This window comes from Chrysemys picta, chromosome 24 (genome assembly GCF_011386835.1).
Source record: "Chrysemys picta bellii isolate R12L10 chromosome 24, ASM1138683v2, whole genome shotgun sequence".
In the NCBI taxonomy this organism is placed as follows: domain Eukaryota; kingdom Metazoa; phylum Chordata; order Testudines; family Emydidae; genus Chrysemys; species Chrysemys picta.
In genome coordinates, this window is record NC_088814.1 from 3394107 (window position 1) to 3416982 (window position 22876).

The window sequence follows — 22876 nt, forward strand, 5'->3', positions numbered from 1 at the left end:
GGGCCAGGAGGACTTGAATTCCATTCTCATCCTTACAGTTGATACCTGCAGCCACATTGACATAATGGTGTGATGGAAAGATCCTCTGCATCTGTTTGTGTGGTCCCAGTCCTGTACCAGGCATAACTGTGTTGGTCAGAGATATGATGAGGTGTGATTTGTGACCGACATAGCTGTGTCGCAAAATCCCTTAGATTCAGTAAAACCAGCAAAAGTGTAGTTTTACTGGTAAAAGCTGCATCCACACTAGGAGCACTTTACAAGTATATGTATTTTCTAAATGGACAACTTACCCTAAATGCTCAATTACTGATGGACAATCTACACTCATTCCTATATCTGCTTTCTACAACCAACTCACTGTACAACTTTTCATAAGTGATGTACCCAAATACTTGGATGCTAATATTTAAACTGTAGTGTTAAATTTATTCACCTAAATTTGGATTATTGCTGATTATGCACTATATGTATCTTATGACTTTTAAACAAACTTTGTATTTGTGGATAACCTAAGCACTATACCCAGATGTACAGACACTCTTTTCTTAACCTGTGTATTATATAATTTTTAACATGAACTTTAATAAAACTTTTATATCTATACTGACAAAGTGCTTGTAGTTTAGACCTGGCCTAAATTGCAAGGTGCCTGCCTGGCACCTTTCTCCAATACTAAATATACTGAAAAATATGTTCGTAATCTTTATTGAAATTTTCAAAAAAGTGTTAAATTACATGTTCATTAAATCTTAAGAAAACATAGAACGGAAAGGAAAGAAGTAATTTATCTAAGGTTTTGTAATTGGATGAACTGTGTGCATCTCCTCAAGTATTTGATTATGGATTATTCTTCTTTGTTTACCCTTTCACTCGATATTATTGAAAATGGTTGCCATGTGATAGAATTACAGTATGTCCACATTGCGTTATGTCCATTGCGTAGGGATTCCTGAGCTTTTCATAGACATCCAGGATTGTGAATTCTCTTTAATATGTAAACTCTTCTGACTTCTTCAGTTTTGTGGCATACAACTGTGCTATTCTGCCAGCATAGGCTAGAAAATCTCACTTTCTGTGAGGTGGCAAAGCGCAGTTTTAGTACCTCACAATTCTCTCTTGTACTCACAATTCTAGGAACAGTTTGTGGAGACATTTGCATACTGTATGTAACAATTCATCAGTTAATATCAGTCAGATACAGGTAGTCACAAAACATTCTAATCCTTCTATATATATATATACTTAAATATATATATAGAGAGAGACTTCCTTTTTGTTCTTTAGTTCTCCAAGCTTCTGAATCCTATGAACAGCTGTCAAAATCTGGTAAACTATCTAGATGCTTTCACAATTTGTTTAATTGGATAGTTAGGAAATGGCATACAAGAAAAGCTTTTTCTTTTCTTTTCTTTTTGTTTTTAAGTCTGGCTGAACATCTGTAGCATTAGGGGCTCATTATCTCAGAATTGGCATAGCAAATCAGTAGCATCATTAAAATGCCACATTAAGATGATTAAGTTTCTTTGTTATCCATTTGACTTTTTGCATGTGTTGAGGATTTCATTATTATGACCCCACTTCTCGTACAATACTTGAGCAACATCACCCTGTTGTGCTGTTGCCTTTAATGGCTTCTGATTCTTAATCTTTCTGTCTTCGGTAACATCAGTAACAAACTTTGCTCAGTAACAGCACAAAACTTACATTCTTTTCCCTGTGTTTGATGTCAAGGAATTGGATTAAGCATGGCAATTGAAGGCTGTTCCCCTGAGAATTCTTCTTAGAGAGTATAGTCAAGACAACACACTCTTTTTTCTTAATTATTTGCTGTTATTGACTTTTTATTATTATTCTTTCATTTACAGAGCATACATATGCAGAGTTTCTGTGGTGACTCAGTCTAATGTTGCCATCACAGCTTTATATTTTGGATCTTTTCCAGAACCCATTGTTTTTACAGTGTTTCAGGTGAAACAAAAATATTACTCTGGAGTATGTCTTTCATCTCGTAATCATCGCCCCAGGAAATGAAACCATGTGCATCAGCCCTAATGTATCACACCACCACTTTGTTGTGTAAAATCTACCAGATCCTTTCTGCTGTGTGTATTGTCTTCAGGAGGGGCCCCAAGAATGTAGTTACCCAGGCCAGGACAGATTACTTAATTCATCTCTATTAACCTCTTCACTTTCCTGAACGTGGAAGGGACAATATGTATTTCAGTGAGCCCTTTGAGAATATCCTCATCTTTCCTCACTTTAATTCTCCTCCCCCATTCTGTGCATTCTCCTTTTGGCTGAGGAGGACTAGATTGGACATTCTCTGGAACCTGTCAAAATCTCTCTTTAAACAACATGAAGCATCCCCACCCAACCACCAGTGTTATGCTTCCTTAGGGCTTCCTGTGCCTGCCAGCTTGCAAAGCAAAAAGGCCAGGAATAGAAATTGAATTTGTCTCCTGCATGGCAGTGCAGACCTCTACTACCACTTGATCAATTATTGACCTACTTTTCCTAGGCCATTTCTTTTCCTTGGGAAAATGGCATAAATATTGCCACTTGTTCTCTTCTCTTCTCCTATCACAAGCACACTGAGGGACTTTGGTAGTACTACTTTCCCCTTAATTATGGCCAACATCTTAAGGTCACATTTCTATTCCAACATTCACTCAAAATGAAATAACTCTTCCCTAATAGGTTCTGCTTTCTGCTATCTTTTAGTTGTCAGTAGCTGCAATTTTCCGTTGAGGTTCTTTTAACGCCTACATGCAAACTGAAAAGCACTCAAGCTTTGGTGGGATATCACCGACAGCTGGAGTGGTAGTGATGATTTAGGGGGGAGGGCCTTGATCAGAACTCAGGTGCATCCTTCTCATTTATCATCAGAAAACAAAAACATTGCAAACAGTGTGCAATAAGGAAAAAGCAAAACAGTTATTTTCCATGGTGGAACCGTAAGATATTGCCCAAACTATACCAGTCTGCATCATCTATCCCAGTGGAAATCAGGGACAAAACACATGTATATTATATACACGAACATTGGCATATTTCTCTAAAGAGTAAAAAGATGTGAACCATGAACTTGTGGTGGGAAACAAAGGATAAAACTGTAGAGAAGTCTTCTACATCAGAGGTTAAGACCAGTTCTGTTCCCCTAAGCAGCTGCATTTAATACAGATGACAGGTAAAACATTAATTAGTAAGTGGAAATTTAAATGTATTTCTGAAGGTATCAACAAGGTGCAGCTGCAGTGTGCACTTTCTTTTAACACACTGTACAGGACCTGATGAATTATTTTGTAAGAATTGTCTTCTTTTATTAAAAAATAAATCTGTGTGGAAAAGAGTTTTGTTTAACATTCCCCCCAACAACTAGCAGTAAGTATTGTGCAAAGTTATACAACTAGAGGCTACATTAACTTTTGCTTGAGCCCTGTCTGCTCTGGAGAATCCCCCACTTGGGGGCATGGGAATGGGCAGCAATAGTTTCAAACAGGGAAACCCCGTCAATGTTGTGACTCCAAAAGAGATGCACTGTCCAGGAGATAGATAGGGAGGCAGAGTTACTCCTGAAACAGATAAGGTGAAATAAGGTACCTGTGTGGATGAACCTCTGGTGGACCATTACCCAAGACCGGTCTGAATCTTTGGGTGATCTGTGGGCTCTGAGTGCCAACCTCCCTACGCATAGAGAGGAAAGGGGAAAGAAACACACTTCCTGCTGAAAGAATCATCTAAGGGAAAAACTGAGGGAGACCTGGAATTTTCCTCACGACCAGGACCCTCACAACAACTTGCTCCCCGCTCTCCCCCACACCTTTAAGCCAGAAGTAAGGCCACAGGCAGAAAATTGCACCCTAGTGAGAAAGGGTTATATTCTTAGACAAAAGCATATTTGGTGCCCATATAAATGCCTGAGCTCACTGAAAGTCTTCAGGACATAGGAGTATTTTTCTTCCATACTTTAGCTGAGAAGTTTGACTTCATGAAAAGGTTTATTGCTTGGTTTTTATTTTTTCACTTTTTTTTTATGCTATCACTTCATTTTCACTGGCACCAATTGTTTTTTCTCTGTATCTGATGTGGTTTCTTTATCAGATCCAGAGATAATGCAGTTTTGATAGTCCATGTTCTACACATTAGAGAAAGGGCACGCACCTTGCTTAGCAGGAAAGCCATATTTAACTGTCTAACCCTCATTTCTGGAAAGGTGCAGGTGGCCAGGAGTGCAATACTTTCAAACAGGAAATTACATATTTTATCTCTAAGAGAATGGTCAGTCTCCTCATGTTTTTACTCCTGGAGCATCATCTCCCGAGTGAGGGGTTATTATTTGCAAATGGCTAACTACTTACACCACTGTCCCATCTTGCCAGTAGGGTCATTTTCTAACCAAAACTAAGAGGTTGTCTTCATTAGCCACCCAGAAAAAATGGGAACTCAAAGGACCAGGAGCCTACCCAGGGACATTTAGGAGAAGGAGGCCAAGTATGGCCTAGCAATAGGGCAGTATGCTGATATTTAGGGATACCTGAATTCTTTGTCAGACACGTGCTATGTGACTGTGGGCAAATATCTTGGGGAGGAATTTGACCTCTGAGATCTCTTTGCAGTTTTAATGGAAATTAATGGATGCTTCTAAAAGCTTTTGAGATCATTGGATAAAAGTTGCTATTTGAAGTGATAATTAGTGAAAATCCTGATGAGGATTGTTGAGAAGGGGTCTCGCCTCACACTACAATATAGGAACAGCAGAATCGCATACTGGATCACACCTGTGGTCCACCTAGTCAAGTGGCAAGCACCAAATGCTTCAGAGGAAGGGGCAAGATTCCCCTGTATTCTTGGCCTCAATGACACCCTGAGGCAATAATTTCTATAATCTAATTATGTATTATGTGAACAAATATTTTCTTTTATATACTGTACAGTATGTATAATGTAATAACAATTTGATATATAGTGTATCATGTATTTATATAGCTTGGAAGTAAAATATCCCCAAATATAATTAATATATATAACTTTTGTAAAGGTAATTTCTTTAAGATTATCACTATAAATGCAAGATCCATGAGGACTGATGTCTTAACTGTATTTAATTATTTTTGTGGATTTACGTCAAACATGCAGAGTTATTTTAAACATTTTTATATGAAATTAGCTGATGTGGATTTGTTTTAGAGAGACATTATAGCTTCTAACATAATTTTTCATTTTGTGCTTTATTGTTCACCTGCAGATGACTTGGTTAAAGTGAAGGGTGAATACAATGAAAGAGAAGAGAGTGCTTTGAATTCAGAGCCTATGGAAAATACAGAAGAATCTGAAATACCTTACAGCTATCCAAGAGAATATAATGAATATGAGAGCATTAAACTGGAGAGACATTCTGGTTCATATGACAACATCAGGCCAACTAGTGGAAAGATGAACTGCGATGTCTGTGGATTAGCCTGCATTAGCCTCAATGTCTTGATGGTCCACAAGCGTAGCCACACTGGTAAATATCTGTATATTATCCTTAAAAGAGCTACATTTTGATAGCATATGATTTGAGTGTGGTCTAGTGATTAAAAGGGTAGCGAGAATCACAGCTCTTTGTTCCATTCCTGAACCTGCAAATATGACCTTGGGCAAGTCACTTAATCTTTCTGTGCCTCTCTTTACCCATCTGCCTAATGAGTACAATAGTATTTACATATCGCATCAGGGTTGAATGTTTGTAAAAGCATGTTTGTGAAGTGTTTTGAGAATTTTGGATGAAAGGCACTAGCACTTCGTCATGTAAATACTTCTTAGTCAGTCAAAAACCAGGAGTCAAGCTGCTTTGCTGGTTGAGGCATCTTGCTGGTATGTCATGCTTCTCCTTATACCATACCTTAATACGAAGTCAACTATCATAATAGGTACAGACTGGGAAGAATTAAAAAGATTTTTTTCCCTGCAAATTCTCAACATATTAGAATCAACTTCCTCAAGAAAATTTATTTCCAGTCAACAGAAAAGCTATACATTTGGAATATTTCTCATAAACGGACACATTGTGCCAAATTCTGCCCCCAGCTTCACAAGTAACTTTACACTGAGGTTAACAGGAGTGGTGTGTGTGTCCCAGGGCAGAATTTGATCCAGTATCTCATTCTTTCCTCCTCCAACAAGGAAAGGGTGAGGGGCTGGAGGTGATATCCATATAAATATTTAATGTCCTTTTTTTTCAATGTCATTTTAAGGTGAACGGCCATTCCAGTGTAATCAGTGCGGAGCGTCCTTTACTCAGAAGGGTAACCTCCTCCGCCACATTAAACTACATACAGGGGAAAAACCTTTTAAATGTCATCTTTGCAGCTATGCCTGCCAAAGGAGAGATGCACTAACAGGTCACTTAAGGACACATTCTGGTAAGTGACTACAGAGACACTTAGGTGTTGTAAATGTGTGTCACTAGGACATCAGTTGTGGAAAATAGAAAGGGTTAATCAATAAGGTTTAATCTGCCAATCGGATTCTGGAAACCTAACAATTTGCAATGACCTCTAATTCTATATATGGTACATTCCATATAGGGGCTCAGTTCTGCTCTTTGCTGCACGGATGTGCTAGTGAGGAAAAAGGCTGTAGGAAGCCTTTCTTTCAGGAGAGAATACTATGAGAGAGAGACCCAGTTACTCCACTTGTTTGCACTGCATAACATCTAGGTATGGCCTCTCCGTTAGGAGATGTGGCCATGCCATCAGACTCTCAGTTTTTATAGTTGCAGTAAACTATACTCCAGTAGGGCTTTCTCTCATTCTTGTCTATTAGAGCTATCCTGTCCTGGATCATCAGAATGGCCCCGGGAGAATACCCAGGGCTGGTGTCACTCAACTACCAAATAAGACTTGCCCTTTTTAGTGCCTTTCATCTGAATATCTGAAAGAGTTTAACAAATGTTAATCACTTTTTTCAACATCCCATTAACATATTATATCCATTTTACAGATTGGGAAATGGAGGCACAAAGCTGGGGGTGACTTGTCCCAACATTGCAAGTCACTCAGAAACCTAGGGATAGAACCCACATGTTCTAATTCCTAATCCTGCTCTTTAACAATCAGATCACACTTCTCCTTTTTATTTTTATATGTCCTTCATGTATTACATAGAGGTTTAGAAAAAAAGCTTTTTGAATGACAGATACTATCTATGTACTACTGTATGCAGAAAAAAAGTTTAACCTTACAAAGAATCAAAGTTAAAAATGAGATTATTTTACATGGATAAACAAGGTTCTGATTTGACATTGACCCAGATCAACAAAACTACATGTCCTCATCAAGACTCACATAAAAATATCATGCTTCAAACACATCTTAATCAACAATGCAGCAACTCTCTTTGGCACAGCTGCCAAACAATATGTGAACTAATAACCTTACAATCGGAAGCTGTTTGTGATTAAAATTGTTCTGAGAAGCCTGTTAGTGACTAATTAAAAGATGTTAAAATCTTTAAATAAATAAACAAAGGCCCTAATTATACAGGGTTTTGGGGTTGTTGTTTTTTGTACTGGTATAGAGTGCACCCCCCCAATATATATGTGTTGTACTGATTCAAGAAGGGGTTTGCACCTATGTGCCTTTGAACTTATCTACACATAGAGTGGCACTAGTTTAACTTAAGGGATGCTTTAGTCCAGTGGTTCCCAAAATGTTACAGGGGGTTCTCAGGAAAACATTCCCTAATGGCGGACAGAGCTGTCCCTAGGGACTCCGGACAGCACGGGGCCAGCAGCCTGGAGCCCCTGGACTTCCAAGAGCTAAGCAGATCAAAGCAAGCAAATCTAGCATACTGAGGAGATTTAAACTTCAAGACTCCTTATAAGAAATGGAAAGGGAGGTAGATATTTTTTGCTGTTTTTAAAATTAAATAGGCAGGTAGTATTGTTTTTTAAATTATTATGAAGAACATGTTTAAGCTTTGTTGTAATGTGTGTTGTTTGCCTGGACTGCTCAAGCCCTGAATGCATATGTAGGAGGAACTCTTTGAGTTGGCTTCTTAAATACCTTCCTGCTGTTTCACATCTGATACTCCTTGATGAAACACAGGAGCCTTGTCTTATAACAGGCTTATTCAAAGTGATACAAGCTATGGAAGTGAGATCTAGGAAGCGTGTTGCCATTTTCATAATGTAATAAAAATAATGTAATTATAAATAATAATTAATAATAGTGTGTAATAAGCATGTCATAAAAACAAATTTTATATTTCCAAGATCACTGCTTTTATAATTTATACTCAGGTAAAGGAGAAAATCCCTGGAAATATTCATTTTTAGGAGGGGGTTTGCGAGACTTGACATTTTAGTGAAAGGGGTTCACAGGTTGTTAAAGTTTGGAAACCACTGCTTTAGACTAATTCAATTAAAGCAGTGTAAAGGCTGTATGGATACTTTTATTTCAGTTTAAACCAGGTTTATTTCAGCTTATCTTAAATTGATTACGAATATGTTTAACCTACATTGAAATAAGCCACTCTGAAACTGAAATAAGAGCATCCATATGAGGGCTTCCACTGGTTTTACTAACCCTATTTAAGTAAATCAGTATAAGGTTAAGTAACAATGATTCAAGTCCCGTTTCACACAAGTGTAGTGTCTCTATGTTAGGGGGTTATGCTAAGAGAAGCTAGTGCTTAAGAGTAGGGTACTAGGAATCAGAGCTCTTAGGTTTTGTTCCTGATTCTGCAAATGTGGAGGCTAACTTATGAAAGTCTGATCCTAAGAGCACTGCCTCATGTAATCTTAGGATGTGAAATGCATTAAGGATAACTGAACAGTTCTGACATGCTAAGGATGAACAAAGAGAGACTCTTTATTCTTCCAAGAGGGAGAAGATAACATCTGAATAGGTCTTTTAAAAGCAACATGCTAATTAAATGATAATAATTTACATTAGTGGTGTTAGCATGGTATCAACAGATATGTATCTATTGCATATTTATTTTATATTCTATCAGGAAAAGTCTACTATTCAAAGTGCTGTATTCATTTTGTTAAAACTGTGCCTAGTTAGAAAATATCAGACATATTTTAGCAATTATTTATAAATTTACTAACATAAAATTACTATCCTAAGGTGAATTCATATCCCATACACCATAAATTTGATTGATCTGCAGAGTTTGGGTGAGAACAGAATCTAGACCTTGACCTGTGAGCAGTCTGCAGGGTTCCAGTAATGCGTTTCTGCAGTTATGATATCAGAATTTGGGCTATATGAATCTGTAAATCCAGGTCCAGTAACCCCTTTGGTCTGCCCCTGTAGGCCCATTTTCCAGCCTACTTGACACAAATTTCAGCTGCATGCAGTGCAGAAGCTCTCTGGCAGATATTCCATCACTGTAGTAGGGTACTGCTGGACTTAAGTAATGAAGAGGGCCATGTATGGACCCTCCATACCGGGGTGAATTTCACCCTTAGTTAACCTTGATTTCATAGTAATAATAATAATAATTAATAATAGTTATCAATTATATAGGAATTTAATGCATTCCCCAAGTGTTAAATTGAGAGTTGTCAGTAATTATGTGCTCATATGCCAGGAAGGCAGTGTTTCATCAGTCTCATGTGGTTATTTTATCCTGCCATCTTTTCTTTCTAGTGGAGAAGCCCTACAAATGTGAGTTTTGTGGAAGGAGTTACAAGCAGAGAAGCTCATTAGAGGAGCATAAAGAGCGATGTCGTACTTACTTGCAGAGCACTGGCATGTGTGAGGCTGGTAAGTTTATCGGATTACAGTGCTTGTCTTTGTATGTTACAGTGCCTTAAAAAGGGCATCTGGCAAACTGATAATTTGAAGCCTGAAAACTGTTTTCACTACAATCATTTGTAGTAACCTAAGGGACTGCAGAGCTTATAAAAAGGTCTAGTTTAATGCACCCCTCAGGCAGCTAGTTAAAGAACGCTTTTATTTTAATTTTTCATTTCACTGTTACTTTCAATAAAACATCCAGAATTCTTCATACACAGCATTTCTGTAGGTGACACACACGTTAAATTAAATTAGTCCTACACTAATACTATGATGTGGTTTATTTCATTGGATGAGTTGCTGCTGGTATTTCATGACAGCAATTGTTTGCATGTGTTACTCCATTCAGAGCTATTTTTCAGTAGATTAATATTTGCTGTTTGATACCATCATAATCAGTTAGAATTTGTTAGTGTTTCAAACTGCAAAAGTATAGGGCTAGGAGGTGGAAATGGGGTGGGGATTCTGACACTCTCTTGATGGACCAGCCTCTAATGTAGAGAGAAGTTTAGATGGAAAATATTGAATAATAAACAAGGAGATAGTAGAAATATGCATATTATGTGAACATAAAAAATCCATGTTCCATTTGCTCACTTTCAGGCACGCTGAAGGGGGCCCATATGTTATACTTGGCTTTTGAAGGAAAATGGGAAAATTGAGGTACAGGCAATTGATTATGAGTTGCTACTTGGAGAAGAGGTCAACTGATTGAACTTAGTTTTGTAATTTTAAATAATTGACACAGCATTCAGAGCCAGAGTAGAGATTCTTTTTAGTGTTCTAAATTGAAACAAAATAAAATAAAAATAACTTTCTTGTGATAGTGTCTAAGTAGTTTAATGACTGAAAACAACCTTTTGTGAATGCAGGCAAAATAATTTTACATTCATGTAGTCTCTATATTGGTCAGTGACTTGAATTCCTTTAGTTATTTTGAAGCGAAGTTTGTCACCTGATTTAAAAGTTAATTTCCAATAATAGTTTGGAACTTCTGCTTTCCTTTTCATTACTCCAATATTGGATTTCAGAAAATATTTCAGTGACAAAAGTAACAACAATAATACTCTCTCTTTGTATAGCTCTTTTCATCAGAGAATTTCAAAACATATAATAAATTAAGCCTCACAACATCCCTAGGAGGTAGGAAAATATAATTATCCTCATTTTACACAGGCATAGAGAGATTGTGACATGCTGAAAGTTTACAGAACTAGTCAGTAGCAGATATGAGTCTAAAACCTCAGCATTCTGGCTCCCATTCTCCTGCTGTTATAGGTAGGAACTTCCTGCCTTGAAAAGGGAACGTAAAGTATCAAGCTTCTAATTTTTGGTTCTGAATTTGAAATAGATGTTTCTTTTCAAACAAAGAGTTTAAGTGCATGTTTTCCTCCGATAAAATATGAAAAATTTTAAAATTTAAAATAAGGATTAAAATACTTCTTTATGTGAATAATAATAATAATAATAATAATAATAAATAATAAAGTTATGGAATTAACATGGACACTTCAAACATAACAAAATTCTTGTCGGGATATGGCTATCAAGAAAAAATATTCAGCTATTTTAGACCCTATTTCTGCAAGCAGGACCACAAAGGTAAGCCCTTGCACTCACGGAGCCCCATTGATTTATTAGGACTCTGCAATGGGTGCAGGGATTCCTCCCCACCTTGCAGAGCTGCTTGCAGGTTTGGCCGTTAGTGTGCAAAAAAAAAAATTTCAGGAAATGATGATTTATCAAAGTTAATTAGTGCTTCAGAGAGTGTTTTCCTTTTTGCGCACAAAGAAATGTGTTAAGTATCAGTAAAAGTAAATGGTTAACTGAGTGTGTCAGCAAGTTGTGATTTTCATGAGAACCTGTACATAGCATAACTGCAGTTTTATGTTACAAGGTACACTCACATGGTAGCAATCACATTGAGATGCCCACCATAGGGAAATTGAGGCACAGAAACTTTATACCTACTGTAGATTTCTGCTTTATAGTCGTTCCCATCATTTGTACTCACTTCAGAATGGCAACTTTTCACTTATCCATAATCTGTGAAATACAGTGCTAAAGTAGTACGGTAAGCCATAAATTGGTCATAGAGGAAATATAAATTTCCAGTACAGCATTATGTATCGGTATACTCTGCCTTTAAGGCCTCACACCTTAAAAAATATTGCAGCGTTTTTTAGTGACATTGTAAGATTATGAAAAACAGGAACTTTAATCTTGCTGAGGCATTTCTATTCAATTCTCTGCTGTTAGGCACTGTATTAGATGGCATATTCTGCCCTCGTTCCACACGTGGAACGTGCATTGATCACAATGGCTGATATGCAAAAAGATTCACCTTACATTTGTCAACATTTCAGAAGTTTCCACCTCAATGTGGCATTTCCCCCCCACTGGTTGAGACAGCAAGAGCAAAATCTTGAAATGTCATATCATTGCTCCTCTTACCCGTAACCCTGCTGCTGCTATTGTGAAGATTATTATTTATTACAGTGGTGTCCAGAAGGCCTAAGTAATACAAGGGTCTCATTATAATAGGTGCAAAAACACATAGTAAAAGACAGTCTCTATCCAGAAAAGCTTTACACCCTAATTTAAGACAAGATGCAGCAAAGGGTGTAATAAATAAATGGAGGAAACTGTGCGGGGAGGATGAGGATAATAGTAATAGGAACATATGATTATGTAGACCGGCCATGGGAACAATTATATGATTTCCATATGGTGCTTCAAGGAGATACATTACAGTGTTGCTCTGACATTTTTAGACATTCAGGACAATATTCAAAAATACCTAAGAGACGTTGGGCTCCTAAATCTCACTTTCAAAAGTGATTTTAGGTATTTAGGTGCCTTAGTCTCATCAAAAGACAATGAGGTTTAGGTTCCTAAGTGCCTACGTCTCTTTTGAAAATGGGATTCAGGCTTCTACATCACTTCAGCCCTTTTGAAAATGTTATCCTTAGTCTAAGAACTGGATGAATATTGCGATTTGTACTTAAATGGATCCGATTTTTCTATTTACTCTCTTCTATGAAAACCAGAGCCGAGTAAGACCAAGACCTGTGTTCTCTGGAGTAAAAGCCAGAAATTCACTCTGGCTTGGAGAGGAACTAAATAGACTCCAGGAGCAGACAATATACTTCATAACAATTTTCCTCAAGATAGATCCATGTTTTGATTACCAAGTCTATTCCCGCTGCTTTCAGGAGGATAAAATCTGCAGGCCGATCCCATTTTTTTCTCATCCTTCTCCAATAGTTGCATCTTGTTACTAACTTCTAAATGCAAATGTTAACCTTCTTTTATTAAAAAAATAAACTAAAAACAAACATACAAACATATAATTTCCCTGAGGCACGCAGGCTCTCTACAAAGCTTGGAGAATATTTATTCTTTTTAATGACTCCTGGACAAAGTCCATATATGTAAAGTTAAATTCCAAAAGTTAAAAGTAATATCCGGAGACTGGGAGGCCTGTAAGTGTCTTACACTCTTAATGCCTCAGTTTATCTCTAAAATATCTATAAGATTTACGGAACCTATCTTTCCAGAAGATTGTGAGGCTTAATTATTGTTTGTAAAGCTCTTTGAGATCACTGGGGGAAAAACACAACACAGTAGTAATAATAGTAGCAGAAGCAGCAGCAACAGCAGAATACAAAGTGTATTATGGAAACCTAATGTATCCCTTAAAAGTTGTGTCAGACTGTTCATAGAACTACAATTGAAAGAAATGAACTGAGAAAAAGGCAAATAAAAAAAACAGAACTCTAGTTAAACAGAATTTTCAGCAATCTTCAGTTCATCCATTCTTTTAAAATTTTAAATAATTTCTCATTGCATTTTAGTATTCTACTTGCTCAGAATGTGGCATTGTAACAATATTGCTGAAAAAAGATTTTATGTAACAGTATTGTTAGAATTTAGCTCAGTCCTTGATAACAATCTCTGATCACACCGTTTTCTTAGCACAATAACCCACCTCTATGTTCCACTCTCCATTATTTAGTGACCACACAGTAGATGTGACAGGAAGCAATGCCTCTAATTTGAGCTTCATTTAGCACTTCAGGGTTTGCTAACGATGCCCACATGCACTAAAAAGTATAGTCACAGTGTGACAAAAACCACATTGTGGAAACAATTCATTACAGGCCAAATGATAAAATATCAATGTTCATGACTGGAAGAAAAGGACCAACTCCCTCTATTTCTACAGCATGGTAGTAGACAGTAAAGCTTACTAGAGACAGTGCTCTCTTAAGAAATTAGTATAATGAGTCTCTGCTCTCTTAAGAAATTAGAATAACGAGTCTAATGGTTATAGCAAAAGTGGTAGTCAGTAATGAAAAATAGCTCACATGTATGTAATGCTTTTCATCCCAAAATGTTTTTTAAACAAAGGACTAACACTGAAATGCGCACACACTTACACCTGAAATGCAAACACTGATAGAGTGGACAACAGCATTTATAAGCACTAAACAGATGTCTAAGACATTAAGTGAAGAATGCCATAACCAATTGCGACCTCAGGGAGAGTTTAATTGAAAATGGTCAGGACACTAGAGCTAACACTGTCCTACTCTTGGGTAGAAGACCATGATCAGAAACTTGGCTTTACATTTCACCTGAAAGACAGCTCCTCAGTGTTTGTAATACCATGCTAGGGCATTGATTAGTAAAGGTTCAGAGGGAAAAATAATACCTAATGAATCTCCAACACTTCCTGCAGCACCCTTGGGAGTTTTTATGGTGCTGACCCATCCAAAGATGAACCATGGCCAACATTATTTGATTTGAATGACATATCAAGATCACAATCTAAAGTAGTATAACTTCATTAAGAGTCTAGGTTTTCGATCACACTGTTCAGTTACTCTCTATGTAACCCTGGGCAAGTCATCTGCCATTTCCTTGTGCCTCTGTCAAGCCATCCAGAAATCAGTTTTCAGATGGTTGCTGATTTAAATCTAGATCCTTCTGAGCCATCCTAGGTCAATAAGTGACAAAACAACAAAAACAAAAAAAGATTCATGGTGTATTTAGATTATATTATTAACTACATGTTGAAATGACAGAGTTTCTACTTGGAACATCAAGTGTATAAAGTACCAGACTAGGAGTCAGGAGATGTGGGTTCCAGTCCTAAAGACTGGCCAAAAACTGACCAACTGCAATTGTAGTCACTTTAGAAGACACGTTGCCTCTTTGAGCCTGAGTTTCTTCATCTATACAATAGACATAAAGATACTTACCTACCTTTGAGAAGTGTTTTGTGATCTTTGGATGAGGAAAAATGCTGCATAACTGCTAAGTATTATTCTTTATTAATTAAATGGACAAGAATGAACAGGCAGATGGGATCATCTCAGGCCAGCCTTTAGACAGGGAGAGCTGCAATGATAAGGTGTGGGATAGCTGAGCCTATGCCTGTACGCCTCTGCTACAGAAACAAACATATTGTTTTTCTAGAACTACATTTTGAAGAGGTTGCAAATATATTTTGCAGCCCATATTTTGCAGTTTCTTAAAAACAAAGGGCTACTAGCATGTGGAAGAAAAACTTAAAATCATGAGACACAACAGTGTAGAAAACTGTCATTTGCAGATGACCCAGAACATACTATGTAGGTCAATATTTAGTGTCTCTTCAGCAATCTCTTCTCTGCACAGAATATTAGTGTCACCCAGCAGGAAGCTACATGTCTACCATTTTAAACTGTAGTGTAGTAAGGTTCCATCAGTGGTAAATAAATGGCATTGATAAAACCAATTTGACATCAAGATGCTAAGGATAACTCCCAATATAGGTCTTGGGCTGAGTAAAACATCTTGTATTCACCGTTTCTTGCTTCTAGAGTTCTACCAATAGATACATAAGGTAGATCTGAGACCGTATATTAAAAAACACCACCACCAAAAACTGATGAGAGGATACTAGGAAAGACTTAGAGGCATAGGAGGAATAAAAGAAAATAGAAAGAGCAAACAAACCAAGAGCTGTGAACAGGAAAGAAATAAACAAGTAAGCAGTACTGTTATCACATATTTATTGTGCCCTCTTTTGCGTTGATATTTTTCATTCCAGTGAAAAGCTTCTGGGTATAAAAAGTGACCATAGTTTAAAACATAATCCTTAACTTGTTTTTATTCAAGAGAGATGTGGGTTGCTGAGTTTCTTTTCCTTATTAATAGCAAACTGCCTTGTATAGTGATCCTGTCAAAATCAAAAGCTTACTGGGTTTAGGATGATTCAGAACTTGGATGGAGGCCTCCAAAGATAACCCAGGGTGCCATACGGAGTGGTGCTGGGGATTTAGTAGGGGGTGCTCTTCCCCCTGAATTAGTATCAAACCAAATGCCCCAGCATGATGCTAAGGCATATTGTGTTGCTGAATGTGACAGCATTTGGATGAGATGTAAGCTGACATTAAAGATCCCATTGCACTATTTGCAAGAGTTAACCCAAAGATCCTGGCCAAAATCCAACTTGGGTAATTAAATTTTGCCTACTTAACTTTCTCTTGCAGTTTCAACTGATTCTGGTATTCTTCTTCACTTCCCCACTTCAACTGCTATGTTGTGTTTGTATACTCTTTCACCCCAGAGGCAGCTGCATTTTAGCGATTGATAAAGTGATCTCTGTTTATAGTATGTATATGTTTCTTAAGTTTGTTTAGCATGTTGTGATCCTTTGAATTGAAAATAATCACAATATAAAGGCAAGGTATTATCATCTTTAAAACACTGTGATTGTGTTCACTTGTGGGCCTGATTTATCATGTAAATCAATGGAGATACACTTACATAAAACCAGAGTAACACAATGGAGATACAGACCCTGTTATTCCATCCATTCTGAGTCATATATATAGCTAGATTTCATGGCAGGAGCAGTTTGATACTTAACACTTGTGAAGCACTTTACATTTTCAAAACGCTGTAAAAACATTGACAAACTAAATAGTCATGGCTGAGGCTTGGTGAGTCATGGTTAGTACTGATTGAAATACATCCAATATCAATAACAGTAACAGTAAACATGTAAGGTTTAACTTATTTTTAAATGTCAGAAAAATACTGCACAATAGCTTAAAGGAGGATAATATTGCACTTTTGTTTTCACAGCCATATTTTACATTATTTCTACTGCTGTATTTTTAGCAAATAGACTAATTTAGGTCTAATACTTTATAAACTGCACTTAATTGGTCTGCAGTATCCAAATGCTTATGTATCCTCCATTTATGATAAGACTTCTCTCCTGTCTAGGCAAGGTGCCAAATCTTATGGTATCCATGTGACATATTATAACATTTAAATTGTCCGTTTACAGTGAGGTCATCCCACAGCCCAACCTGCTGTGTGACCTTGGGCACGTTACTTCCCTTCCACCCTTTGTCCATCTTGTCCATTTAGATTGTAAGGTCTTTGGGGCACAATCTGTCTCTAATATGTTTGTTTAGTTTCTACCCTGGTGTGGCCCTAATCTTGGGCTGGGTCTACACTACCCGCCTGAATCGGCGGGTAGAAATCGACCTCTCGGGGATCGATTTATCGCGTCCCATCGGGACGCGACAATTGATCCCCGAATCGACGCTCTTACTCCACCAGCGGAGGTGGGAGTAAGCGCCGTTGACGGGAAGCCGCAGAGGTCGATTTTGCTGCCGTCCCTACAGCGGGGTAAGTCGGCTGCGATACGTCGAATTTGCGTATCTTAAATCGACCCCCCCCCCCCCGTAGTGTAGATGTAGCCTTGGTTAGTGCCTCTTAGTGGTGCTCTAATACATATCACCAGGGCCGGCACAACCCATTAGGCGATCTAGGCGGTCGCCTAGGGCGCTACAATTTGGGGGGCAGAGACCGCGGCGGTATTTCGGCGGCGGGACCTTCCGCTGCGTCTCTGGGGGGCGGCATTTCGGGGCGGGACCTTCCGCCGCCTAGGACGGCAGAAAAGCTGGCAGCACTTCTGCATATCACTAATAATAATACCTGTCCCTGAGGAGAAAACAAGAATTTGGTGGCTAGAGCAGTTAAAATCAGAACGAGACTGGCAATACTGGGTTGAGGTGACAAACAGGTAGTCATGGCTGGTCCAGTTCATAGTTCTGGAGAAATTTTATGAGGTTGAGGGTATCCACAGTGTGTGAATGTGTGACAGTGGGCACTGGTTAGTCTTACTCTGGAAAATGGTAAGTTTCTTAAAATGGCCAAGAGCCACAGCACTAGATGAACAGACACACACCGAGTATTCCTAAATTTCAGAAATTCTAGGCAGTTTAAATAGTTTTAAATAGATCTGAATAGCTAATGATAAAACTACAGGCGATGCATAGATGGAGGGTGCACAGAGAATTTCAGTTGTAACAAACAGAAAAAATGTAAGACTAGATAACAGACTTTTTCTAGAATCTGGAAAAAAATTGGAAATGGGAGAAAGTATTGTAAGGCTATTTTAAAAAATGTAAAATTTATAGGAAGATTTTATGTTTCTTTGTTGCTAGCTTACTAATGACCCCAGTTTCTGAGCAGTATTATTAAAATACTTGCACTCTTTTGATAATATAACATAGGGACTGTATCTTTTTTTAAGCTGTCTTGAAGAATTTTGTTGGTCTGCAGCTGTCACATAGTGTTACTCAGAATCAAAAGGAAAGCCGAGCAGGGCTTATATCTCCATCTGTATTTTGTAACCAACCACGTCCAGCCTGTTTATTTTACACTTCCTCTTGCTAATGAAGATATTGGTTTTGTATGGGTTATGCTCTCCTGCACGAGCTTAAGACTGCAAGATTTGTGTGCGTTTCTGTGCTTGGTTCCACTGACCGCAACTGGTGCCCAAGACGCAAGGAACAAGAACAACAGAAAAACAACAAAACAAGTTTACATCAGATCTCCAGACTGTTTCCTTCCAGTTACTGTGGCAAACTCCGGAGATTAAACCATTCATCTCTTCCTTTTTTTTTTTTTTTTTTTTAACCTACGTGTGTTTTCTTTTCACATTTTCCAAACTAGCAAGCGTGGAGGCAAGGCACATCAAAGCAGAGATGGGGACTGAAAGAGCACTCGTGCTGGACAGGTTAGCAAGCAACGTGGCAAAGCGAAAAAGTTCAATGCCTCAGAAATTTATTGGTAAGAATAAAAAGTCTTTTCACATGCAGCAATTAACTGTGTGAGGGCTGGTAACCAACAGGTACAATAGCAGTACTTGTTATGAAGGGCCCTTTCTAGTCCATCATGTATTTAAATAAGGTAACTTCTGCTTTCCTGCTGTACTTCTACTTACTGATTATAGGTATTTGATAAACAAGAGAAATTGTTCAATTAGATAAATGACAAATAGATCTGAATTCATACTGTATTTTGTGTACTTGTTGTGTTAGTGTTTGCATGGTTAATAAATATACATTTTGAGGGGGAGGGGGGGTTGTTTTGGAGCTGTGTGTGTGTGTGTGTGTGTGTGTGTGTGAAAACCTTTGTACCAGGGTTTTACTGGGGAAGAATCAGAGGGCTTGATCCTGTTAGGGGCGAGTACCTTGAACTCTCATCATAGTCAATGGAAGTCGAAAGTGCTCAGTACCTCCTTGCAGGAGGCATACGGCACAGCAGAATAGAGCCCAAAGACAGAAAATTACTGAATTTTTAAACATTTGAATCTGAATGATAGGGTCAACCCCTTTCTTGTTCTGGTTAAAAAAATATGGCCACAATACATTTCCATAGAATTTACTTTGGGTTTAATTTTATAAAATCAATGTTTGGCGAATTGGAAATCTTAAATAGCAAGGTCTCACATCATTTGTTGTTTTCTTTAATGACTGTTTATAAAATTGCTTTCATTTCATTTCAGTTTTACTGAATCTTGAGCTTTCAAAATGAGATTATAAACAAATGATCACAGAAAAATATTTGACCCTAATTTATACCACTGGTGTACTAAAATATCCCTGATGTTTTCTGCAGAAATCAAAATAAGTTTAAAACAAATTTCTCTTTGCCAAGTAGCCTGCTGAACTGGGTATATAGTACTAGTAATAATACTTATCTCATAGGTAGCTAGATTTCTTTCAAGTTTAAATAAAAAAAATATGCACTGTGGTATTTTAATTAAAATAGCTAACCAATCAAAGGTATCCTTTTTAAATAATCCTCTATATCTGAGTTTGATGGCAAATCCTGTTTCTCAGCAGTGTTTGATGCTGTTATCTCTGTCTGTTGGTCATAGTTATTTATTTTGCACTATATGAAGTTGTATTTGAGCTCAAGAGTTTAATTAGCCTGCAGTTATGCAACATTGCTACTAATAATGTCTTAATCATAAATTTTCCAGAGGGATATATGTGGTACAGGATGCTTAATTTTCTTAATATACATTTTCTGTTGCAAATACTGGCCTCTGTAGTAATTTACATTCACACTCACAGAAGAGAAAGAAACAGGATAGTAACAGAAATCATCTGCCAGAACTTGAGCAATCCATTTTCAGACAGTCTGATCTGCACCCTACATAGAGGGGTACTAAGGATGTTTCTTGAAATTCTGGGCCCAAATTTTCAAATCTGGGTACCAAAGGGTAGGCTCCTAAGTAAAAATTTAGACATCTAAATAAAAGTGACCTGGTTTTCAAAGGTGCTGAGCACCTATAGCACCTATTGGTTTCAGTGGAAACTCGTGAACTTTCATCACCCCAGAAAAACAAGCCACTTTTACATAGGCACCTAAATATGGATTTAGGACCCTAACTTTAGGTACCCAGGTTTGAAAATATTGGCCTTGGGGATTAGGCCTTGCAGGCCATACAGTGATTCCTAAAATGCTGTTCAAGTTCTTTAGCTCTTCTTTTTGGTATTGAGAGCAGCCTCAGATTTTTGTCATCATAATTCATTGGGGGTGTGATTTTGCAAAGTGCTAAACACTCTTGCCCAATGCAACAAAGAACTTAATCCTTGATTCAGTAAACCACTTAAGCACGTGTTGAACTTTTCATTAGAACTTAAGCACGTGGTTAAAGTTAAGCATGAGCTGAAGTGCTTTGCTCAGCACTTTGCAGGATGGAGCCCTTTTTATTCTATTGTAATGCTTCATTGTTACAGTTTATTAACAGTGCAAGCTGACACAGTGGTATAAAGAAGTGTTTGGGGGCGATAAAGTTGGGGGCACTGGGGACATTCTTTTAGTGATATAGAGTAATTGAGTTCTGAAACATGCTGTTTCTCTAGAACATCTGCTACAGGCATGACATTGTTGGGTAATAAATGAAAAAAGCATGAGTCACTCACTCCCTTTTATTCTTGAGTGGCATGTTTGCAGCAGCAGTCTGTCCGACCTTGACTTGACTTTTGTGACTTCTTGAACTATATGTGCAGGAGGAAAAATCTGCCAGGACAGTTTTGTGATTTCTTGGGAAACCAAGTTCTCAGAAGGGTGCTGATTTTTCATTTCCTCAGGAAGGAGGGATAAGGAGATGTAAACCAACAGGCCAGCCTAGGCTCATTTCTATGAAAGAAGTTTACTAACAAGAAAAACTATTAAATTGTCTGTTGACGCCTCTTAAACATGGTGACACTGCAGACTCTCACCCTTTCTGTAGGATAAATTCTGGCCCATCACGTACATGGCTCTAAAAGATTATGTATCACATTCTGACCAGCAGTGACCTCATTGTGTCAATCAGTGGTTCTCAATCTATTTATCATTGTGGGCCGCATATGCGGCCCACAAATTGTTATCTGGGCTGCAGGTTGAGAACCACAGTATCCCCCAACTAAACCCTCACACAAACCCCTATGCTCCAAGCCCTCTGCCCAGAGAGACCTCCACAGAGTGGGGCCAGGAGCGGAGAGCTGGATGGGGGGCAGGGACCCCAACGCTCACCATGCGGGGCCCCAAGACCCGGACCTGCTGTGCGGGGCGCTGCCCGGACACTGAGCCCCACCATGTGGGGCAATGTGGCAGCTAGCTGCCTGGAGCTCACTGCGCAGCAGGGCAGCTGGGAGTCTGGAGCCCATGGCTTTTAGCACACAGCTGAGATGGGCCGCAGCTGTGTGCTAATTGGCCCGCAGGTAGAGAACCACTGGTGCAAATAATTTGTGTGGGTATGTGCAGTTGCAGTTGCCAGGACATATATGAATGTACATGAACAAACCATACCCCGGACTCCTAAAACTTACCTGAGACCTTCTCTTCATGGCACCTGTTGCAGAGGTTCTGCCTTTGGCCTTTCCATGGGTTTTGGGAGAACAGCTGTTGCACTCCCCATCTTCCTGACAGATTTCTAATGTGTACTTCTGTGCACCAAACTTGTAGTATTTAGCACCTTGTAATTACCACTTCAGTTAGCCATTTTTTCTAGTTGTATGTTAAGTGGAACTGATACCCAGGAAAAGGAATATAGCTTGGTAGGCAAACCTTTCAATTAAACTTGCTCGTCTTTTGAATAGAATATACATTGGGGTAGATCCTCAGATGGTGAAAATCAGAGTAGCTCTATTGAAATCAATTAAGCTGTGCCAGTTTACACAACTGCCCATATGGCTCATTTTGGGCTACTTCTTTTTGAGAGCAGTATTAAAAATATCTTTCTCCCCAGTGGTAAATGTGCTAGTACAGTTTTGAAACTTCAGCAAATACCGCCAGCTCTCTGTGTGAAGTAACTAATGAAAAATGGTCTGCCTTGGTTAGCAGAGCAACAGGAAGCAGGTTCACTCCCTTTTTCCAGTGTCCACACCTCATCATGTCACAAAAATCTGCATACTGCTGTAGAGTAAGCATCACTGAGCAGCAACGGGCGATGTGTTTGCGTTATATGATCGTGTGAATTCTGAAGGGGAAAGTTTTGCATTGCACTGAGGTGAAAAAGATAAACTGGGGAAAGATGTTTCTTAAATTGTGTAGTAGCTAGCTTTGTAAATCAACAGCAGAAGAGAATGTAGGCTTGGTTCTTAATTTGCTGTTTCACAGTAACTGTGTGGTACTTCCTTTGGGAGCAATAGCAACTTAACTCACAGTAATCTCTTGCATTGTCCCACAATGCTGCAATAAATAAAATTGTATCACTACTTTATGCC

The 22876-nt window shown here is 38.3% G+C and overlaps 1 protein-coding gene across 3 annotated transcripts in view; it reads left to right on the forward strand.

Annotated features, from left to right (window-relative positions):
* IKZF3 (IKAROS family zinc finger 3) overlaps window positions 1–22876 on the forward strand; it is a 50788-nt gene that overhangs the window by 22777 nt on the left and 5135 nt on the right. For 2 of the 3 annotated variants that reach the window (XM_005294140.4, XM_065577449.1), the window contains exons 4-7: window positions 5249–5509; window positions 6240–6407; window positions 9648–9764; window positions 18825–18941. In XM_005294140.4, the coding sequence (XP_005294197.3) occupies window positions 5249–5509; window positions 6240–6407; window positions 9648–9764; window positions 18825–18941 (663 nt within the window). The remainder of the gene's footprint in view (window positions 1–5248; window positions 5510–6239; window positions 6408–9647; window positions 9765–18824; window positions 18942–22876) is intronic. The other variant, XM_065577450.1, reaches the window with a different exon arrangement.